Source organism: Octopus sinensis, linkage group LG1, assembly GCF_006345805.1.
Source record: "Octopus sinensis linkage group LG1, ASM634580v1, whole genome shotgun sequence".
Lineage (NCBI taxonomy): Eukaryota > Metazoa > Mollusca > Cephalopoda > Octopoda > Octopodidae > Octopus > Octopus sinensis.
Window position 1 is genome coordinate 57,447,625 of NC_042997.1, and position 25,743 is coordinate 57,473,367.

The window sequence follows — 25,743 nt, forward strand, 5'->3', positions numbered from 1 at the left end:
ATTATTAACCCCTTAATTATCAAGCTTATTTGTGGGTAGAAATTAGTTTGTGAAGATATACGATGAAACTCATGAATTTAGTCGAGAGGAAAACTTGTTATAGTAAACACAATAATAAAAAAAACTTTACCCACCCAACTGGTCAAGTGAATTATTTACAATGTTAATTTTAAAGCAGTTTCTCTTTGGATGTAAAAAAAGCATTATTATGACTATCTAGAACCGGTTTTGTTTGTAAACTTAGCTCAGGTTTTTTTGTTTTTCCTGGGAAAAGACTACTTATGTACTCCCACTAAACTATGGTCTAAAACAATTACTTATACAGGACAAATTCACTTCCTTCTACTTTATGCACGTGCAATACATAGGACAGTATTCAAAAGCAATTTCAAGTGATAATAAAATGTCTTAATTAGAAACACGATGGAAATTAAAAATAACTCTTGATAAATAATCAAAGCCAGGTAAAATATCAATTTCACAAGTAAACAGTTTCCTTTGATAAATTCTCACCTGGTTGGAAGGTACAATCCAGTGCAAAAGCTGCCAAAAATTTCCACCTAGAATGAAAATAAATAATTTAAATAAAAATATTATTTTTTTATAATCATAAAACAAAAAATTAAAATTTAAACCAATATTCTTACAGGATGAAATATTGATATACTTGCAGTAAATAAATTGTTTTGAGTTTTAAGAGAAACAAATCAAAACTATATGGCAGTCACCATCAATACTACAAGTGTTATAAGAGAACAAACAACAAAACAGTCATAATAAACATGAACTAGGTTTTAATCCGGGGCTAAATCTATATAAATAGCAATTATAGTGCAGAAAAATTGTTAAATTCATTTTTCATTTATTTTCTGAGGTTTCAAAATTTTTATCTCAATACAACCTGGTCACTGAAGTTCCACTGCAATTATTTGAAATTTAGTTAATAGAAAATTCTTATAAGCATCAGTTCTCTTTTTTTTCCTTTGTCCTTTTTCTTCCTTGTTGGGTCTCCTGTATACATGATGAATGACAGTCACTTTTGAATTCTATTCTTATATTTGAAGGTATAATTATCCCCATTCCACCTCTACCTTTATTTCATTTTTGTCCACCCTTCCTGTGTTTTTTATATCACTTTTAGATGTCATGATAGTTAATTTTTATTTTATTCATACCCCACTTGCTAAGTATAAGGTAGTTTGGTACATTTTGCTGTTGTATAAGATTTAAGATGCCAAAATAGACCATGTGCAAACTTCCTAAGAAACTGCAAGGTCTATTGGTAAAAAATTCAATGAGCATTGAAATTACAATACTGAAAAGAAATCAATTCCAATTTTTACCAACATACTAAATAAACACAACAGTTCAGTCAACAGACACAGTATAATTATATCTAAAATAGGTAACTGAATTTGTTTGCATACAAATCTAGTCTCAACACCAGTGCACAACATGCAAAAGGTACACATTTTCTCTCAATCATAAAAAGATATCTTTTCCACTTTTTTACTTGTTCTAGCCATCAAGACTCCACCATATTGTTTCAGGTTCTTTGCGTTGTCCTAGAGTGTTCTCAATCATTTCATTATTTCTTGCCTGGCTGCCTCATCTATCCCACTGCAAAACATTTAACTACATTTTCTTGGTGTACCTTCATCCCCTTCACCAAATCAATTATCTATATCTCATGTTAATGGTACAGTCTAAAGTTCGCAATAGTATCCACAAAGTTAAAACTGCATAATCCTTTGTTTGTTGAGCTGATGAAAATTTCCAGATTTTATTTGTATTCCCATTTTGTGCTATTTTCCTTATTTACATGTGAATCACACAGCATGTTTTTACACAGCCCATCAATAACAGTGATTTTAATAATTTGTTGACCTCCACACACACACTGCCTTTCCTTCCCCTACTCCTCACACTGCTTCCCTCTTCATCTATCTACTTTCTTTCCCAGTGTTCCTCTTTCTTCCTGTTTCCATTCTTATATCACTTTTTTCACTTTTTAAACTGTACTGTTTAACCTATCTCATTCCATTCTTTGATTCCATCATGAAGTAATGCTTACATTTTAAATTTTCATTTTCTTCTCTCATGTCAGTTGCACGTTTTGGTCTGTTTTGATTTGCATTATTCTTCTAAAAAACTTAATTATATATTTACTTTTTACTTGTCCCAGCTACCAAAAATTTAACCATACTTTTTCATGTTCTTTGTGTTGTGTCATTCTTCATCTGTTCTCACATAACCATTTCGTTTATTTCTTATTTACTTGTCTCGTCATTGGTATTGTCTCTGCCCTACCTTCATTGGATTAATCCATATCAATTGCATTATATTGTTGACAGCATAAACTAAGGCAGAGTAGTGCTATGAAAGTACATATTCATTAGTTTGGATAGCTGATAAAAGGAAAATTTCCCAGTTGTTCCATCTGTATTTGCATTTTCATTTTGTACCTTTTCCCTTCTATATTTTCAGATGGTTAAGCGACTCTTCTAGAGTGTAATTACTTTAGTTTCAATATACAATCTCAGATTAAGTCACTTACTAAACAAATACAAGAAATATAGAAAATTACTGGAAATGTACATATGTGTTGTTATATAGGTTTCTAAAGTTATGATTTCTCTTAAGGTAGATAAGCGAGTTAGCCTTCACTACCTTGTGCCTATTTTAACCAACATTGAGATATCTAGCCTCACTCAACCAATTTGCCCTAAATCATATTACATGATTTTTGTTGAGTGATTTTTTTTCTTTAAGGTCTAATCAAAGGAGGGCAATACCAATGACCTTTTTGAAGGACCTCAGAGACTGGTGGAATAAAAAAGAAACCACGATATGAGTTACCATAGTAGAAAGTAATTTATTGAGTTATAGAGTTATCCTCAAACTTGGTCTGAATTACTGCAACAGAACAGGCTCTGATAAAAGTTCACAAATGCCAAGTGGTAGTGTTAAGTTGACCAGCCAACAACAGGTACTGTCCATGATAGAATACACTTACACAAAGTGGAAAATGTAATTGTGGCTGATGCCAGTGCCGCCTGACTTGCTTCTGTGCTGGTGGCATGCAATAAGCACCATTCATGCAAGCATCATTTCCAGTGCCGCCTGACTGGCTCCCCATGCTGGTAGTACATAAAAAGCTGCCATCTGGACATAGTCAATGCCAGCCCCCACTCCAACCTGCTCCTGTGCTGGTAGCACATAAAAAGCACCATCCAAATGTGTCCAATATTAGTGTCGCCTGACTGGCTCCAATGCCGGTGGCACGTAAAAAGCACCCACTACACTCTTGGAGTGGTTGGTGTTAGGAAGGACATCCAGATCTAGAAACATTACCAGATCGGATTGGAGCCTGGTGCAGCCTCCTGGCTTGCCAGTCCCCAGTCAAACCGTCCAACCCATGCCAGCATGGAAAATGGACATTAAACAACGATGATGGAGACCACTGGTGGAGATGAATCAGCCATGACCAAGAAACAAATAAAATTTCTCATTGATCAAACATTGTCAATACAACCAAGTTAATCCTATAGGCTCATGGTGTAATAAATGACAATTCCTGTAAATCAAAGAGAGCTATCTCTAAGCAGTTCAAGGTGAAAGAATGCACTATCAGATGTGTAGAACATGAGGACATCAAGTATGAGCCCTACATGATAGGAGAGGGAAGTTCATATTCTGTAAGGCTAGGAAAACCATGTGATCATGTGACTCAACATCATATGGTTTCCTGGTTCTCCCAATTTGAACACCGCAAAACTGCTGTGTCAGGGTTGCAGGGATTCATGAACTGATTGTGGCCTGCCATTGTGAGCATGGTTGCCAGCATGGGGTAGGAGACATCTGACATAATATACAGTTATTTCTATGGCCACATCAGCATGGTCACTGCAGTTACAGGCATTTTTGTTGAATGGCATGTTTCTTTGTTATATCTAGTTGAACACAGACTATTTTTCTTCAAGAATTTGTTTTTCTTATACTTGTTTTAGTCATTGGACTGCAATCATACTGGAGCAATTTCTTGAAGAACTTAGTCAATCAACATGATGCCAGTACTTGTTTTTAAGTCTGCTACTTTATCAGTTGTTTTTGCCAAACAACTAAGTTACAGGGATGCAAACAAATCGATATCAGTTGCCAAGCACTGGGACATTCACTCACTCACTCACATGGGCTTCCATCCAGGCTGCTAAATTCACTCACAAGACATTGGTTGGCATGGGTCTACAACAGAAGACACTTGCCCAAAGTACCACAGTGAGGGACTGAACCCAGAACCACATAGTTTCAAAGCATAAATTTCTGAACCCTACAGCTACACCTGTATCTATTTGTTGATGCTTTTCTCTCTCTCTCTCTCATTTTTTTTTTTTGGTGTATGGTATTCCTTGTGTTTATTTCATTCTTGGTGGCCTGCTGTACTTTGACTATGAAGCTATGTTTTACTTTGCCAGAAGAGTATTTTGAAAAAGTATCTAAGAGAAAGTAGCTTACCTGTGCATCAGGCCACAATTGCTTTACAACATTTTGTATTCTTTTCACTACACCCTCTCTCATGAATTTTTCCTCTGGACGGGGAGACATGTATACATAAAAATCTTTGATTTCATCATGTAACCTGGAAAAAAAAAAAATTTTTCATAAGAATATATCAAACAAATTATAATTCCTTAGGCATCACAGCTAAATTTTAATTTCCAATAAGAAAATGAACTGAAACCTTACATGTGACTCGACTCATCATCAAAACAGTAGAAGCTTCCATTGTAATTGTTTTATTGACTTCAAAATTAAAAACTAGTTATTTAGAGTTTTTAACCTGAAAATACATCTAACTGAGCCATCTATTCTACAAGAAAATTTCATATATCTCCCTCAAATCATATCCAGTCATATCTTTACAAAGTAGGACACAATGGACAGTGAAGTCATAGATATTCAAAAAGACAGGTTGGTTATGGCTTTTTTTTTTTACAAAAAAAAAAAAAAGATCATCATTGATGATAAATCAGCAATGCTTGCTAAAAGTGCATTTATGAGCCTCTTAACATAAATCATAAACAAATCTAGCTTCATAAAAGATTCAAGGCCATTCATAATGATCTCCTTATTTTGTTAGAAATGTGCCAAACAGTAGTATACTTCCATGTAAGATACTTATAAATATAGTAGGAAAGGAGTTCATTTTATGATACTTTATATGAGCAACAGCTGAGAGGAAGAGATTTGAGGGCAATCACAGTGTATGATTTAGTAACTTTATAACTAAAAGAGATTTGGCAAAGATAGGCTATTCTTTTGTGTTCAGAGGTGGAAGCAAAATCAGGAAGCAGTAGAGATTAATTGAACCCAGGAGACTTTCTCTCAATAGATTTAATAGCAGATAAACTAGATTATGGATATAATGTGTATTCGAACATACAGTGTGAACTTGTCTTTAGGAAAGTATTTATTCATTTACAAAATTTGATTCTTCTGAAATATATCTATGAAAGGCATGACAGAAGGTGTCTAGTCAAAATATGACTGATGCAAGCAACAAAAAAAAAGAAAAGAAAAACATATTGGTGTGCATGAATAACTGCCTCCTTAACCAGAACATGATACACAATTTTGTTTTGTAATAAAAATTTGTTTAAAAATAAATAATTGGAAAAAATTCTACATTGAATCAAATCAAAATATATCTTAATAACATGAATTTTAGTTATTTAATTAAACAAAATGTTAACCCTCAAAATTAAACCATTAAAAAATTTCCCATAGATAGTAAAATTAAGAATAACTACATGAATAAAAAACAAATTTAAAATAAATTTACACATTTCACATTACAATTTAATTATTAGTAGCATATGAAAAAAAATATGCACATAAAAATAGCTGTTTTCAAGCCATACTGTTACAATAGTTCTTAGCTTATATTACCTCATGTGAGTAGTTGTCATAGGGATAAAAGAAAAACATTACATAGTAAGTAGGTGGTTATATTTCACTCCTATGAGTATGATATCAATGTGTAGAGATAGAGGGTTAGGATAAACACATTCCAGAACTAGTAATTAAAGAAGTATTGCCTAAAATGGCCAGTTCATCTAGTAGTCTGAAGGTAGGAAGAACAAGAGTATAAACAGTGGTTCAGCAACTGGCAGCAGTTAGGTGGGTATAGCTAGACTAAGCAGAAGAGAATTTTTCATGATAGAAGTAAATACATATAACAAATAACATAAAAATCATTTTAGGGGTCACTATTGGAAATCTAAAAGATTTCAATAAAACACACACACTAGGCATTGCCCCAAAGAAAATATATATATATATAAATATTAGAAACATGATATAGCAAAACATTCTTACAACCTCATTACAACATATGATGTAGTGATTAAACAAGCAGTCGCGAAATCAAAATCCACTTTGCTGACAATGCTCTTTAGATGGCATTCTATTTTAACTTTTCAACCAGTAAATAGTCAATAGAAACCTTTAGCACAAAAGTAATAAGCTTTCTCTCTTCCTCCTCCACAAAAAAAACATTGTAATAGCCAACAAGGAAGCCTCTTACACTGTAACTTGATATGCTAGAGACAGCAGCCAACTCTACCTCAAATCATATCCTACCGCCTAAAGAAAGATGCATTCCTAGAAATATCGCATCTGAAAAAGATAAAAATAAAATACCCACAACTGGAATGCCTTTGATCATAGGTCTGTTTGATCATGGTTGACCTGATACTAAACAACATAGTAAATGCTTGAAAATACACAACTTATTCAGTTTCATTTATTATTTGAGAATCTCAATAAGCTAAATTAATCTACTGAATCTATCTTTTCAAAATAAATCTATCTTTTACCAACAAATATATGAAGCTATTAATTAATTATGTATCGCAGGTGAAGGCTTCAAATTAACTAAAATTATACTGACTAGCAGGAAAACTACCCTAAATGCAGGCTTCGGATAGTCATTATGCTAAGGATACATACATACAAAGATACACACACAAACAAGCATAATTGCATAATTATCATTAAGAACACTGCTTTGCCAGCACGTGGCTTTGGGTATACACACGTGTATTTTTGTGTCACCCACCTTATCCTTTGACAACTGATATTAATTTGTTTACATCCCTGTAACTTGGCAGTCGAGCAAAAGAGACTAATTAGAATAAGTAACAGGCTTTAAAAAAAAGAAAAAAAACCTAAGTATTGGGGTCAATTTGTTCAAATAAAATCCTTTAAGGTGCTACTCCAGCATAGCTAGTCTGTAACTAAAACAAGGTAAAAAGACCTATATACACACAGTGTGTGTGTGTGTGCATGCAGCGGGGGCTACAGGTTAAACTTATAAAAACTGCTTTTCATCATCTTCCACCGGTACTTTCCATAATTTCAAAGACTGGTGTGTGCATGTATGAGTATTTATTATCTCAAATTAAATTATGCTTGTTGTTAAATAGTTCTAAATCAGTTATGGCTGAAAAACCAATGCAAAGCAATCTAGTTGTATCTAGGTTATTTGTAACTGTTCAATATAGTCTATATTTAAGAGTGTGACTTGTGAGAGTTTGACTATTATTTTCAGCGGGTTGAGTGACAATCGAGTTGTTGTGCATGCTTATTAAATTCTATGTCTGATGCTTTTAAAAGTACTTCATGATAAGAACAGTTTTTGCAAAAGCTACAAAACATCTGTTCCATTATGTCACTATATAGATGCCAGTAAATTTAAAACATGTATAAATGTAAAATTATATAAAAACACAATAAACCTATATCATTAATTACTTTTTAATTAGGAATGAGATTTTTCTTCAATTTGTTATTCAACATTTTCTTCTGAATTAGTAAATGTGTGTATATAATATTATATATGCATATATATATATGCATATATATATATATATATATATATATATATATATATATATATATATATGTATATATAGGTACAGGACATCAGCAACTGTGTAAACAACATGAAGTATGAAAACAAACAAGTTAAATACGCAAACATCGAGAGAAAAATGGAAATCAGGGCAAGTAACACAGAGAATGACTCTTCATCAGTTGTCGGCTGTCTGCCATTTTTTATGATCAATTCCATTCCACTTCATATTCCTTTTTTGCAGCATCTTTGAATCTCAGTCTCGGTCTTCCATGGTTTCTTTTCCCCTTGCATAGTTGGGTGTAAAGGAGTTGTCTGGGGAATTGGCTGTTGTCCATCCTGTGGATGTATCCCAACCAAAGTAAATTTCCATCAATGATAATTTCAATCACAGCACACCGGAGGATCTCCTCATACCTGGTCTTATTAAACTGAGTGATATTCATAATTTGTCACAGCTGTCTCATCATATATACATGCAACTTGAGTTTTATAGAATGTCCAGACTTCAGCTCCGTACAGCAGAGGAGAAAGCACTACAACCTGGTATTCCTTACAGTTAACCTGTATAGAAATATGACTATTTTTCCACAGCCTCTCCTGTAGCCTGCTGAATGAAGCACTAGCTCAGCTCTATCTGACTTCCTGGTCCAGTTATGCATTAGCTGAGATGGTGCTGCCTAGGCATTTGAATACTTTGCACTGGACCAGCCCTTCATGTCTAATAGTGATGTTTTCTTCCATTACAAAGGTAGGTAGGTTTTCCACAGGTTGGTACAGGTATTCGGTTTTTCTGATGTTAATCTTTAAGCTGAATTGTTGTGCAGCTCTGACAAGCTATCTACAAATTTCTGCATATTTTCAGCACTGGCAACCAGTACACTATCATCAGCAAAGAGCATCTCCCGTACAAGTATTTCATAGTGCATGTCTTTGCTTTATACTGTGCAAATTGAACAGACCAGTATTATGCTGGGTCTAGACGTAAATCCCCTCACCTCCAACTCATACAAAGGCAACTTTCAACATTGCTGTGACATTGAGGGAGAACAGTGCTGAAGCAAATACACAACCTTGTTTAATTCTATTTGTCATCACAAACTCATATGAGGTATTACTATCTACATGCCAGCATTCCTTCATTCAAGGACCTGACCAAGTTGATGAACCTTCAAGAACATGTTTAAGAAGCCACCCAAAGTCCATCATGGGAGACTGTATTGAAAGCCTCTGTGAAGCCTAATAATACTACATACATAGACATGTTCAGCTGAATGCATTTTTCTTGAATTTGGCAAAGACAGATGATTATGTCCACAGTACTTCTAATGCCTTGGAAACCACACTGAGTCTCAAATAAGACATTTGGACAAATATATTCATTTAGTCTGTATAATAAAATATGAGCCAAGATCTTCTCAGCTACTGATAGAAGAGAGATTCCTCAATAGTTTTCATAGCTCACACTACAACCCTTTTTCAAGACTCAATACCACCATCTTTTCAGTCTTCTGGAACCGTTTCCATCTGGAGCTTAATGCTATACAGGCTTTCAATAAGCTTCAGTCCTCCATGCTTCCAGATTTCAGTTGGTATGTCACCTCTGCAAGGTGTTTTCATTTGTTTGATTGCATTATTGAATTCCTTTTAAGAAGGTTTGTCATCTAAGGATCAGATGGTTGGCTGTTGTGCAATCTTCTCAAGAGCAGTATAATTTACAATACCAATAACTTAACAGCTCAGCGAAAAAACCCATAGAATAAATACCAGGGTTGTGCAGACTTTTAAGCTATCTCCTCAGAGGTCTAATTGGGCCTGTGGCACCAAACTAATGAGAGCTAAATAGCATGAGCATAATAAATCTATAATGGCTATATGTCCCAGTGGTGTTCGATCAGAAGTTAAAGACAGATGAAAATTAATTCTGTAATGCAATCATTCTATTGTTTCAGTCCCAAGTGGAATTCCAACTGTTGGCCAATTTTCCCAAAGTTATCTCAATGGTAAATTAATGAAGTGAATGTCATTTAACTCCCCCCTTGATCTCTAACATCGCCAAGCTTTTCCTGCTTAGAATAGCAACTAAAATCCTTTTAAATCAGATCCTAATGTTGGCTGTTTGAGAACCAAATGAGGGGCAGATTTTCACTTCCAGGGTCGTCCTAATTCCAAAACAGTATAATATGTCTATGCAGAGCAAATACAGGCTGAGATACAGGAGTCCCCGATGGACAGAATTTTGTTTTTATTATATACATATATATATAATACATTAAAAGTCAGTTTCAATCTTGCCTTCTTATAATGTTAATCAGTGAAACTGGCGCATAATGGGAAAATAACATTAAATTTACCCTGAAATGTTAATATGAATCGAATGAAACAACTTTCGCGTAAATCAGTTTTCAAGATATTAGAAATTTTCAGAGTATAAATACCCAAAATGATGCATAATGGGAAAATGTTCCAAAAATAATCTTCCTCGAAGAAAAGAAACTTTTACCTTTCTATGAAACAGTGAGTTGACAACAAAAAAAAAGGTTGGTTTTCTTTTTTTTTTTTACAATTTCTATTTTCGCTTTTATTAAATAATATTTTAATCATTTAGAAATAATTTTTAAGTGAATGTGATTTCAAAAATGTAAGCTGTTTGTACAGTAAGTATGTATATTTTAGCTTTCTTTAAACAAACAATATTTTTATGTTTTTTAAAATTATTTTCAAGTGAATATCATTACAAAAATTTTTGGCATATTTAAAAAATATTTTAAAGTGAAAATGACTTTAAAATACGGTAAATATTTTATATATATATATATATATATAAATTAATAATAAATATTAGGGAATAAATCCAAACTTACAGGGAAAAGTGTGATATTAATTATATTTTTTTAATAATTTTGTTATATATTTAAATAATATAAATTAAATAATCTTATGTATTGGCTTAAGTTTTTCATTGATTTGCCTAATAGTGGTTTTGTCTCTAATTTAATATTATATATATATAATCTACATATTATGAGGCCACTCAGTGATGGCCAAAATACATCAGTTGAGTATTAGACCTAAGACTTTAAATATCTATCTCAATCCTCAACTTCAACATGTAATGAGCTTCCGTTGGGTCTTTTTGTTTTTTCTCCTTGAAGTTAATATTAATTGAAATTTCTGTAGGGAGACTTGAGGTGATAAAAAGGGAGCTTTCATACACACACACACCATATTTGATGGCCTATAAGTTGCATCTTTTTTACCCAAAAATGACTTTAAAAATCCCCCTGCATCCAATGCACTCAATGTAGGCTCAAAACTCGCCTACAGTATGTATATTTACAAAACATGCTGCCATCTATTGGTGAACAATCACCTACAGTATGTTTATATTGAATGTGGATGCAATAAATTGCTTATAATTACCGGTAATAACAAAGTTATACAGGTAAGTGGAGGAATTAAAACATTATTTTAGTGGCAATTTATTTTTAAAAAGTATGGTCTTAGCTAGGGTGCATTCTATGCACTCGTGCATCTTATAGACCATCAAACACAGTATATAAATAAACACAATCATCATATGTTGTAATAATTTTTTCTCATGAAAAGGGAAACTGTTAGTACAATCTAGTCAAATAAGAAAAGAGACTGGTTGCCAAAAGTACTTTGTGAAAAATAAATAAAGTTACAAACTTCTCATTAGGCATACAGTAAATTTCACAGGAATATTTAATGCCTCTATTTTAAGAAAGCTGAACTCATATGATCTCAATATTCAAATAAGTCAGCCTAAATATATTTATAATTCAAGTTTCCAGTTGTAGCTTTAAACACAGTCCTATAAAATTCTACATATTGAAAAGAACTGATGAAGTGTTGATATTCTTATTTGAAGAGAATACTTTATTAATATGTAATTAATATCAATCAAGCTACATAAAGAGCAAATGATGTAACTTAGTCACAATTAGCAGTAAGCACTGTTTAAGCATATATACTAATTATAGTTTAAAGTGTAAAAATTACATTACGCTCAATCACTTTTTCACTTGAAATGTCAACTTACAGATGTTCAACATGAACATAAAATGTATTAAGCCCAACCAATCAAAGAGCTAAACCACAAAAAAATTAAAATTTCAGCGCAAATACTTTTTAAATGTATTTCATGATGATGGAAAGTTATTTGGGGCCAGACACTTTGTGTTAGGAAGGTAGATTTCATAAACATAACGATACAAATGAGTAAGCCGTATGAACTTTTCTTCAATATTGATATTTCTAGTAGAGCTTTTCAAATTAAGACAGGTGAGTATGATAATACTGCAAAATTGATAAAGAAGCAACAGGAAAGAAACTAAAGAGCATGGCATACATTGAAGAATGCAAAGAACTTATATGTTGAACATTTGATTTCATTTTGTTCATTTGCAAAAATGTATTTGTCACTTGATCTAAATGGGCACTTTGTCTATGAATTTCATACTACATTATTTAAACAACATTGTACAACTTTCTAAGAAGCAGCCTAATGAATTTCCAGATTTATGATTTGATTAGCTTGTGTTTCCTCAAATAAAATTTTTAAGAATTATTCTTAATAGCCCTGAGCCAACCAAAGTCTTGCGAGTAGATTTGATAGGAACTGAAAGAAGCCTACCATTGTGTGTGTGTATTTTTATGTTTGTCCTCCACCAGTATTTGACAATGTTGGTTTGTTTACATCCCCATAACTTAACGCCTCAGCAAAAGAGACTGACAGAATAAGTACTATGGTTGATTCATTCAACTAAAACCTTTCAAGATGGTGCCTTAGCATTACAGCAGTCCAATGACTGAAACAAGATAACATAAATGCAAGCATTTTGGAGAGAATATTTCTAATATCCAGATATATGTCAACAATCTCTAGAGTCTGGGTCTCCAGCCAAACTGATTGCTGTTAATAATCAATCTGATGCCATATAATGGATTCCTCAGGATAAAATCCACCACCAGCAGATGTCTTAGATGTAGCAATAGAACCATTAAGAAAAGTCTCTTGGTACAACAAACATCATGAATGAATTCATAGAGTGGAGTGAGATGAATAACTCAAGAAATGCAATTGGTATAAAACAAAGGAAGACGCCCAACCATATGCTACATTTACCCATGGAGAGACCAGTGTGAGCCTCCCTTGAAAATCAAAAGTAGAGAGGTGAATGTGTAAGAGGCAAGGCAGACTTACCAAGAACTGGTGGAAGACTGAGCCCTGGTAGATATGGATCTGGCCCAAGAGTAGACTCATGACAGCTAGCTACTTTTGAGAATGTAATCTGTCATAAACTTGCATTAAATCCAAATACATCTTACTGAATTTTTTAATACATAATCAGGAGCTATACATTAGTCCATTGAGCACCTAAGCATTCTGGGAAACATTTTTATTCAAGTCATGCCACCAATTAGAAAAATGTATAAAATGACAAAAAAAATTTATTAGCATTCATAATAATACATTGATTAAACTAAATTGGATTTTTTATTGGTTTCAGTCAGATTGTGACCATACTTCAAGAGTTTAATCAGTTATATGAACATCAATATTTTGTCTGGTACTTAGTTCAAATCCTATCTGGATAAATTTTGCTTTCCCTCCTTCTGAGTTTGTTAACTGAGATCACAAAGGGATGTAACAAACTACCACAATGTATTTTGATTGATGCTTTATTGAGTATCATGCTTATTGCCCATTATATCATGCATCATAATGTGAAAAGAGTATATATTTAAAAAGTCAAGCTTTATTTGTTGAATTGAACTGATAGTCTAAAATTGAGACTCAGAACTTAAGCAAGGCTAGCAGAAAATAGGAATGAAACAGTTAATTCCTTTAAGCCATACCTGCAGAATAGCCCATCATTCAATATAATACAAGTAACTTGAAATACCACTATGAAACCAAACTTCAAACTTTGTAAGAGATCCCAAAATCACAAAAACATTTTTACTCATAAAATCATTTAATACTAGTTTAAAAGCTGCACTCTCTGCAGACTTTTAAATTGGCTCTTGTGGAGGGTCTAATTGGGCCTGTGGCCTAAAACTAAAGAGAGCTGGATAGCACAACTACAATATGTCTATAATGACTATGTCCCAGTGGTTTTTGATCAGAGGTTAAGGACAGATAAAATTAATTCTGTAATGCAATCATTCTGTTTCTGATCACAACAAAATTAATGAAGTGAATGTCATTTATATCCCCCCTTGATCTCTAACATCATCTAACAAATGCCAACCAAGATGACATGAATCAGCCAAGCTTTTCCTACTAGAAATAACAACCCAAATGCTTTTAAATTAGATCCCAATGCTGGGTGTTCAAGAACCAAATGAAGGGCAAATTTTCAATCCTAGGATTCCTAATTCCAAAAAAGTATTATACAGCTATGTAGAGCAAATGTAGATTGAGATACAGGAGTCCCAGACAGACAGAATTTCGCATTTATTAATATAGATGACACTATTGAGAATCAACAAATATAAAATGATATAAATATTAATATTTTCATCTTGATATATGGTTATAGATCTAAATACAAAATTTCAATGGCTAGTCAACATAAAACAAACTCCAACTTTAGGCAAATGTTGTAAAATACAAAATATCCTAAAAGTACTTCAACAGGCACCTAGGTATTAGAAGAATATACAAACATATAAGATAACAAATGCTATTTCTATGTTTCCTCTGAAGTTAAGCATAAAATACTAACTTCAAAATATTGAAGAACATGATCCTGGAATATAACATCCAACCTATTCAGAACTAAACTCAGTGTCCAACATCCCTAAATTGCCCTTGTGCCAGACATTATTTAACAAAAATAAAGCAGAGAAATCAGAAATACGGTTCACCAACTCATTGGATTCTGTCAAATCATCCAACTCAAGCCAGAATGGAAAATGGGCATTAAATGATAAAGATGATGACCTAGAAACTAGACTGCCATGTACACAAAACATTAAAATTATTAATTTCATCAATTCAAATGCAAGACCAACCAAAAGTTTAAAACTGATTACAAAACTTAATGAAATTTCTTTCTTTTACTGTCTATTAGTAATATGTTGAGTATGTTTGTGCAAATGATAGTGCATATTGTTTCTCATCAAATTACAAATATAGGCACAGGAGTGGCTGTGTAATAAGAAGCTTGTTTCTCAACCACATGGTTAAGATTTCAGTCCCACTGTGTGGAACCTTGGGCAAGTGTCTTCTACTATAGCCTTGAGTGGATTTGGTAAACAGAAACTGAAAGAGGTCCATCGTATATATATATGTATATATGTGTGTGGGTGTTTGTCCCCCCCCCCATCACCACTTGACAACTGGTGTTGGTGTGTTTACATCCATGTAACTTATAGGTTCAGCAAAAGAGACCGACAGAATAAGTACCTGGCTTAAAAAGTACTGGAGTCAATTCATTTGGCTTCAAAGTGGTGCCCCAACATGATCACAGTCTAATGACTAAAACAAGTAAAAGGTGTAAAAAAAAAAAAAAAAAAACGTATATGCAAAGTATTACTCCTTAATAATAGCTATAAAATCTCAATTTAGCATTACAGAAAATGCTAAGATTTTAATCATAACTTTCAAAAGGGTATACTATCAAACTTCACTCAAATAATTGTAGGCTAGTTAAAACTTAAAATCACTATATATGGCAAACAAATCATTAGAAGACCTGGGTCCAAAGATTACCAGAAAGAGATATAGACCTGCATGTTTTTAATATTTATAATCTTTTAATCAAGGATTATATAACAAGATGCTTATTAGATTTCACTGTTAAGTAAATCCCAAACTCAAAAATTTATGTGATTGCTGAAAGTTTTTCACATGACATACAATGCCATGTGAAAGAATGTCTTCTACTCAACATTACATTAAAAATTTTCAGTATATTAGACTTCTAACTTGGACATGTATATAATCTTTTATTGTCAGTCCTTTGATTGATTTACAGATGGTACAGTTTTCTAAAAAGAAGTTTCCTGTGATTCTAAAGATTAAATTTAATAGCAGTATGACTTGAACTTCTAACTTCAACAGTAATGAATTTAACATGTTCAAATGAGCTCCACAAGTTCTGCTAAGTTATAAGTGTCTTGATACTAATTTGGCAAAGGAAAAGCTTTCAAACAAATAAACACCATTGTTAATGTTAATTAGAGAATGTGTATAAACAGAATTATTCATGCAGACTAAAAATACATTGCAATATCTAGTTTAACGCCTTTTACATTCCAAGTTCAAATCACACAAAAGTTAACTTTACATTTTATCCTCTGAAGTCAATAAAGACAAACTATTAGCCAAGAAATAGGATTGCACTTAATTGACTATACCATCCCCCAAAATTTCTGACCACATGCTATACTAGAAAAAAAAATGTTAAAAATTCAATTACAGAATATAATTGAATATGGAAATTATATGCAGAATATAATTTGCATACCATTTACCATAAACAAAATAAATTTAAATGCAAGAGCCATGTAGGTGGATGTTGACCATCTCCCAATGAAAGCAACACCCTCAAGTTATTAATAGGTGATCAACAAGCATGTGACCAGCACAAAATTTTTTATTTTTTAAGTAAAACACTGCCTTGATTTGGTAAGGTTATGTAATATCAGTGACTAGTGTGACTCAGCCAGTGATTCAGAGACATCTAGACAGTTCTTAGGTAGCCAACCCACTAGATTCATTTAGATGCCCTTACCAAAGAGAGTTCAGTAGGATCTCTAATATTAAAATGGAAATTATCAATTAATACTGAGTTCCACAGTGTAAAAGCTGGAAAGTATTGTCTCTGATAGTTGTTAAATTAGTAGAAAATGTGGAAACTACTGTAAAATAAAGGAAATTTCATGTCTTATAATTCCTGGTTGAAATCCTTTCATTATCCATTGTTAATAGCCTTGTAAAAAGAACACAATATCACTTTTCTTAAGTCATCAATATTTTTCAGCTTATTGATTACCATTCAAGGTCATACATAACTATCTTTCAAATGACTTTAATTGATAGGAATTAACTAGTTGTCTCATTTACAGTAACTATATCAATTTATAACTTACCTACTTATCATACTAACTGACAATGCTAATAACAAATTTACTAACAGGAGTAATATCAAACGATCATACATTTTAGGATCATGTCTAAATAGTGTCATGAGGCATGGTCATGTATTAAAAATAGGTACAGACATGGCTGTGTGTATGAAGTTTGCTTCATGGTTCCAGGTTCAATCCCACTGCATTGCACCTTGGGCAAGTATTTTCTACTGCAGCCTCACGCTGACCAAAAATTTGAGTGGATTTGGTAGACAGTGTCTGAAAGAAGCCCAGTGTGTGTGTGTGTGTGTGTGCGTGCGCACGTGTGTTTGTACCCCCCCCCCCCCCCACTGCTTGACAACTGATGGCATTTTTACATCCCTGTCACTTAGCAGTTTGGCAAAAGAAACCAAGACAATAAATACTAGACTTTAACAAAAAAATACTGAGGTCAATTCATTCAACTAAACTTCTTCAAGGAATGCTCCAGCATGACTACTATCTAATGACAAACAAAAGATACCAAAATAACTAAAAAGCAATGCCAAATAACTGGAAAAAAAAACTGCTGCTAAATTTCCTGTTTTTGATTTGTTCCGAAATCATCGCCTTTGTAGGAGTAAATTTGTTAAGTAGTGTATAGGATGCTTGAATTTAGATTACATTTTAGTATCAAAATACTAATCAACCTGGCATGGCAGTCAAAACAGTAAGAAACTCTCGGAAAAGCTAACTCTCATAACTTGTATGAGTAAAATCAACTTGCTACCACATTAACTGCTTGACCACTGTCCTCTCTTTCTCAGCCCTGCTCCCCTCTATATATCAATCACTGTATTTACTTCCTTGTCTACTTTGTGTCCCTACAGTATAACCTAGTACATTTTTCATTGCTGCTGACAAAACCAGAGTGGTAGAATGTTCTACTCCCAACAACTAAACTTATTAATACATACAAACTATGTTCGTGTGATCAGAATTAATCTGACTTAATAAAATTAATGTAATAGCATGTTAATCATTTCCTCTTTTCTCATTACTTCATGCATTATGTATTTGCACATAAAATCATCAGTTTAAATTACTAGTGCAGTCTATTTAAAACTAGCTACTTAAAACAAGTATTGTACAAGAAATGAAGCCATTTCAAAAACCAGTACACAATGAAGACACTAAATCTTAATTGAATGCATGTATGTGTACTACAAAATACTGTCACATCCACTGTGAGAACTAAACTAGCTTGTCATAAAATCAGTATACAACTGGACCGATGCCTATTAAGGCTGGGAAAAATGAATCATAAGGAACTTTATAAAGGGAAAGCTGTTAACTATATCATGATTATTTTCATAAATTCAAGTTAAATTCTGCTAGTCAATTTACTAACTAAAATGTAACAATTAAGAACTGTGGGGATAAAAAAGACAACACCACCATTTGCATTTAATAATTTATGCAAAGTAATATTTACATTTATAACAAATTTCTAAAATGTATATTTGACAAACACAAAGTTTGCATGATTGAAAATATCCCTAAACTAATTTTTAACCCCCAAAATAAACATTGGAATTGATAAATAAATCAACCGAAAAAAAAAAAAAATAATAACTATGGTCTGTAGTAAAATTAATTTTTCTATTTTACATACATTGAGCAGCTGCAATTTGTATTTGAATGGCATTCTTATTTCATCTATAAAGATTAACTTTTGTAAGTTCTGATCTAATTACCACAATACTGCTCATTGCATTCGTTTTCAAATATACCATAAAAATCCATGTAATTTATGCATTTTTTTTTGCAAAAATAAAAAACTTCAGGGGTGTGTAAATTATATGAGAAGATTGTTTCCAGAATTTTTTTAGAAATTTTTTTTTTTGCTGAAAAAGGACAAACAAAACGTAAACATTCATACTGGAAGTTGACTAAATGTCAGAATAGATTTTTACAGAAAAAATAAGGGGTTAAAAATAATTAAGTTGACTTTTATTTAATATGGACGGTATAATGCTTAATTTTTCTGTATGAATTTACTAAAACCATTGAATGGTTAATTACTCTTTGAAGTCTGACATTCTTACTGGTAATAACGGTCCATGCCATATTTTACATATTTTACTCAGATGATTAGTGTCATCCAAGCTGATGTTTATTGGTAATTAAACTTAATTTTTAACACCTGTACGTATTTATCAGCTTTGTTTTTGTTGATAATTTTTATCAACAACTTTTCATCTGATCATAATTTGAGAAGACATACAGCAGTATGCTAATAATCAGACATAATCACTAGTGGGGCAAGAAATGTAAAATAAAGTTTATTATAAACAACACAAACACTTTGTAATCTAATAGCTTTTAATATGATACCTGTTAAACAGAAATTATTTTTATTTTATGAAAATTTAATAAAATATAATTATAAGTGAAATTATGCTAAATACAACTAAATTGAAAACCTTTTCCCTCTGACCATATCAGCAATTCTGAAAACTTTTGGGTGTAAATTTTACATTAGTCGAAGCTTTTTTTAACAATTTTTATCCTGAAAAATCACCTGCATAAATTACACCAGTGCACAAATTACATGGGGTTTTACAGTATGTCCAAAAACTACTAATACCCAAAGTATAGATAATAACTACCTTCTCTTTATCATTGATTTTTAGATCACTCTTCATATACATACCTCTACCATATAAAAATAATTCCTTTATTAGATCCCTAGTTTAAATATTTCCCACTTCATAAGACATTGTTATAGCATTAAATGCCATTCATTTTAGATGGAGTTGGTTATCTTGTTCATATTATTGTTGGTTTATAGACGTTGGTGGATTGGTTATAGCAGTACTTGTATTGAATTTGGTGTTGGTGAAGGTTGATGTGTGTGTGTGTGTGTACACACAACAACCAACACCAAAGAACATTTGAATAACAAATTGGCAAAAACTAAAACAATATCAACAAGATAGCAATGACTGTAGCTACATATGTTGTATATTAACACAATGAGGGGAGAGAGAGAGAAAGAGAGAGAGCAGAGTGTGGAGTTTTTATGGTTTAAATCAGGGTTGCAAAGAGCCCACGAAACTGGTAATCCTCCAACTAGTTGTAATCAGACAGGACTAGCTCCCACATGACTCCATCACCCTTTCAACTTCACATTTCCATTCTTTCGTCATAGAAAGGAGATAATTTTTTGGCTCTTGCAAACCTGTTCTTTCCTGGTGCTATTTTTTTTACCTGATATTTATTGTGAAGAATTGTTAATCACCACCTCTGTTGTATTTACCTACAATTCAAGATCTCTAGAAAGAAGCCATCAAATGGAACGGAAAGCAGTAAAGCAAAAGGAACAGAAAAGATATAAAACTTCATGCTTTTAAAACAGTTTGAAAGATAATTTTCAGAAAAAGAAAGCAAAATTGCTAATATTGCTAATGGAGTCTTCGACTTGGCCTGAGCATGGACTCAAACTCAAATGAAATGAAATGAACAGCCTTTGCTGACTAGTAAATTCTGGTTTGAAAGTTTAAAAAAATACTTCAATTTACACACCATAAAAATGACTAGTGGAGCTGCCAGTGCTGACACAGAGGCTGCAATAAATCCTGAGAAACTGAAGAAAATTATTGCTAGAGGGAGCTATGTACAAGACCAAGTATACAATGTTGATGGAACTGCACTTTTCTTACAGCACAAACCTACAAGAACTTATTTCTCAAAAAGAAAAAGCAACACCAGGATTTGAAGCTTCCAAAAATCGTCTGGTGCATTTTCATAGATGAAATGTCACTGATGATATGAAACTAAAGCCCCTGTTCATATATCACTTTGAAAATCCAATGGCTTTTTAAGTTTAATCTACCTCTGATCTAGCATTCAAAAAAGAAGTCATGGATGACCAAGATCCTTTTTGAAGAGAGGTTTACAAACATTTTCTGCTATGCTTATAGAAAGATACAGTGCCAAACATAATATTTCTAACAAAGACTTGTTCCTTTCAGATAATGCACCAAGCAACCCAACGAACTTTTATAATATAAAATATCCCCAAAAATACAACTTTGTTTCAGTGAACAGATCAAGGTGTAATAGCTAACTTAAAGGCATATTATCTGAGAACTTTCAAACTTATGAAGCATTTGACAGAAAGGATAATAAACCTACAGTTAAACACTTCGGGGAAAAGATGCTTTGAAAACATATGGCTAGACAGTATTTGTGACTTTACAAGTTTTCCACAAACAGAGATTTACATCAAATTCAGAAAGACATTGTCATCATTGTTTAGCATCCGTTTTCCATGCCGGCATGGGTTGGACGGTTCAACTGGGGTCTGGGAAGCCAGAAGGCTGCACCAGGCCCAGTCTGATCTGGCAATGTTTCTACGGCTAGATGCCCTTCCTAACGCCAACCACTCCATGAGTGTAGTGGGTGCTTTTTACGTGCCACCGGCACAGGTGCCAGACAAGGCTGGCAAACAGTCACAATCGGATGGTGCTTTGGTTTAAAAGAATCATAAAGGATGATGTGGTTGAGTTGCTTGCCTCCCACAAAGAAAGTTTAACTAACAAGGAGCTGATGCAGTTAGAACAAGCTGAGAATACAGAAATATCGCCAATTTCTATTTCAATTGTCTGCAAACAATATTGCTAAAGTGTTAGCACTTAGGTCAGCACATTTTAGCTGATAACAACACTAATCATGTATGAAACATTAAAATTACAAGGAGTTTACCATGAGCTCAGTTCATACACTGAACAGTACACTAAACATCAAACAACTCTAGATAATCTTCACTTCTCAAGCAGATGATGATGAAGACAGTATCTCAAACTTCCACCTCCACCACCACCTTCATATTACTGTCTAATTTTTGTGTAAGAACGTACTCTATTAAAATATTGCAATTCTTACTTATTCCCCAACATATTTCTCTTCGAACATTTTTATGAATAGATACACTGTATGTGCTTAAAAATGTTATACTCATGCATAAAAGTGTTTACATGGTCATTGCTTCTTTTTGCTTCCCTTCATGTGTTGGGATTTTTGAGTCAGAGCAAGCTCATCAGGAACACACTTCTGTAATGCAAAGATTTCTGCATAGAGATAAATATACATTTGTATACATACACATAGTTATGTGTACTATATATATATATATATATATAATATATATATATATATATATATACACACACACACACACACACACACACACACACACACACAAATAAATATATACAAAGATATATAAGCAAATACATACAGAATCATACATCTACATATATATTTACATAAATACAATTTACATACATTTATATACATACACAAACATATACATACGTTATAGACATTCACACATCTATACACAAACATACACACACACACACATATATATATCCAGAAACACATGCTGGTCCACATAGATTTACAAATGCAATACTTGAAAACAGCACTGTATCCTGGACTCACTGGATGTTTTAGTTCTTACACATGACACTTATTCAGGCAACCTGATCTTGATGATAAAGTCTAGGCATGTTCCCATGCAGCATTCTACAGACCTCACAGGTCAGGTAGGTGGGTGTTTTGTCCACTTTCATATTAACTATAGTGATAATAATAATGGTGTGACCAGAGCTAAAGTACCAAAATTTTCACAGAATCAACGCCTTTCAATCTCTCTCTATTGAGCTGGAAATTGTCCTGTGACGAGAATGGCCAGTGCTCAAGACAATGACACCCACCATACCATATATTTATTCATTTGTTTATTCAAGGATGGTCTGTTCTGCCCAATTTAACAGCCAATCTCTCTCTCATGGATGCCACAAGTAAAAATAAAGAAAAAACACTCTGGGATAAATATGTCCAACTAAAATTTCTTCAAGGCGGTGCCCCAGCATGGCCACAATCTAATGACTGAAACAAGTAAAATGTGAAAAGAAAGATAAAAGAAAATTATAAGAGTGGATGTTTTGTCCACTTCCACCAGCAGAGCAGAACTCTAAAGAAATGGTGCCTTATTTTTTTATCTGTCTGTCTGTCTCTTTAAAAGAACACATGCACACATACATGCATATTCATTCATGTTTGAGATATACTTATTTTTCTAACTTCTCCATTCAGATATAAATATACAAATTTCTTTCACATAAGCAGAGACAATCTGACAGTGAAGCCATACGCACACAGACAAATTCACAGCAAAATGAAAATCGACACACCAACAAAAAGACAACCACACAACACCTTGCCCTGCATTCCTGTAATTTAGCATTGGAATTTCAGCAAAAGCACTGACACCATTCAGCATCTGTAAATTCATTTCACTATTACTTACTGATATTCAGACATCATTTCTACTTTCATTTCACTACAACTTACTGATATTCAGACATCATTTCTACTTTCATTTCACTACAATTTACTGATATTCCTTATCAAAAGCATTTCTCATTCCCTTAAGCTATTCTTCTATACCTATTTTCCTTGCATTACTGTAACAGAATTCGAATTTCATTTCACTATTACTGATATTTATTATCAAAATAATGTCTCATACAAAAAGACTGTCACAGAACGAACACCAAACAAATGCATAACGTGCAGATAGTCTTGTAAAGATTGGTAGAAAAGGAATAGCAAAGAGAAATACCATCTCACAAGAGAAGCTGAGAGTAAAAAGTTAGCCAATGTTCCAAGGCATAAAGATCAGAGACATGAGGGGTTCCAGATTGCAAGGGCATGTCTAAGAGAAAAAAGACATCGGAGGAAAGTGTGTACGGAGTGATAACAGCACCCGTGGTCTTTTAGATAATGAAAGTAAAGAGGTATATAGAAGTACTATTTCAAGAGGTTACTGAATGAGAATTCATGGGAGAGTCTATCCCAAGTAGACCCAACAGAAGGACTAGTCAGTCACATTGACAGCAGTATTGTGGATAAAGTGATAAGGATATAAAGGCAAGAAAGACACCTGGTTCATCCAGAATCACCACTAAAATACTTAAAATATCCGGCAGTGTGGGATATAGGCTAGTCATCTATATAGTTAACCAAGTAGTTGAGGAGGGTGTCATAACCAATAATTGGTGTAGCAGTATCAATTTCAACTACTACTAAGGCAAAAATGACACACTAGAACAAGAAAATTACATCATCAGCAGCATGCATTCATTGTCCATGCTGGTATGGATTGGACGGATTGACTAGGGCTGGCAAGCTGGAAGGCTGCACCAGACTCCAACCTGATTTGGCATGGTTTCTACAGTTGGATGCCCTTCCTAATGCTGACCACTCCAAGAGTGTAATGGGCACTTTTACATGCCACCAGCATGAATGCCATTTGCGTGACACTGGTATCTATCACAGCTACGATTTTACTTGGCTTGATGGGTAGTATTCTCAAATATGACATAATGCTAAAGGTTTCGGTCATTGCCTCTGCGAAGCCCAACACTCAAAAGGAGCTCAGCCATTTTGCCTCCATGAGGCCCAATGCTCGAAAGCTGCTTTCTAAATACTACGGCATGGGTGCCAGTATTAGCCACGACTATGATTTTACTTGGGTTCATGGGTCTCTCAAGCACAGCATATCGCCAAAGGTCTCAGTCATTAGTCATTACCTCTGTGAGGCTCAAAGTTCAAAGATCATGCTTCACCAACTCATCCCATGTCTTCCTGGGCCTACTGCCACCACAGGTTCCCTCCAGTTAGAGATCGGCACTTCTTTACAAAGCTGTCCTCATCCATCAACACATGACCATACCAGTGCAGTCGTCTCTTGCACACCACACCTGATCCCTCATGTCTAACTTTTCTTGCAAGATGCTTACACTCTGTCGAACATGCACACTGATATTGCACATCCAGCAAGGCATACTAGCTTCATTTGTTTCAAACTTACGCATGTCCTTGGCTGTCACAGCCCATGTTTTCCTGTTGTGTAGCATAGCTTATATATATATATATATATATATATATATATATATATATATATATATCTCATCACGTGACCGACCAGTCCATCAGATGTAGTTACACATTGCTGGTCACAATGCGTTTGCATTGTTTTAGCCTTTGAAATGATGCCACCCCGCTGGCTAAGCGAGCAGGCCAACAGAAGAAAGAGTGGTGAAAGAGTACAGCAGGGATCACCACCCCCTGCCGGAGCCTCGTGGAGCTTTTAGGTATTTTCGCTCAATAAACACTCACAACGCCCGGTCTGGGAATCGAAACCGCGATCCTACGACCGCGAGTCCGCTGCCCTAACCACTAGGCCATTGCGCCTCCACATATATATATATATATCTGTGTATCTTTCTGTTGAAGAGTGTAGGCTCGAAACGTAAAAGACTTGTTTTATTTCTATTCCTGAGCACCATACTAATACAATTGTTTGTTTGTACTCCACCTGCCTTCATCTTTTGTTTATTTTCGTAAAGCTTCTCATTATATATATATATATATATATATATATATATATATGTGTGTGTGTGTGTGTGTATGTGAATATATATGTATGTGTATATATATATATATATATATATATATGTATACGGAGATATATACACCCATGTATACAGATATATATACACCAAAGTATACGTAGTTATATACACATGTATACTTACATGTATGCACATGCACCTGTATACGTACATGAACACACATGTATATGTACGTGTATACATAGACAC

The 25,743-nt window shown here is 33.6% G+C and overlaps 1 protein-coding gene across 1 annotated transcript in view; it reads right to left on the reverse strand.

Annotated features, from left to right (window-relative positions):
- Positions 1–25,743, reverse strand: part of LOC115217386 (terminal nucleotidyltransferase 4B) — a 61,721-nt gene that overhangs the window by 23,479 nt on the left and 12,499 nt on the right. The window contains exons 2-3 of the mRNA XM_036511579.1: positions 4,516–4,639; positions 514–560 (exon numbers count right to left, since the gene is read on the reverse strand). Of these exons, the coding sequence (XP_036367472.1) occupies positions 514–560; positions 4,516–4,639 (171 nt within the window). The remainder of the gene's footprint in view (positions 1–513; positions 561–4,515; positions 4,640–25,743) is intronic.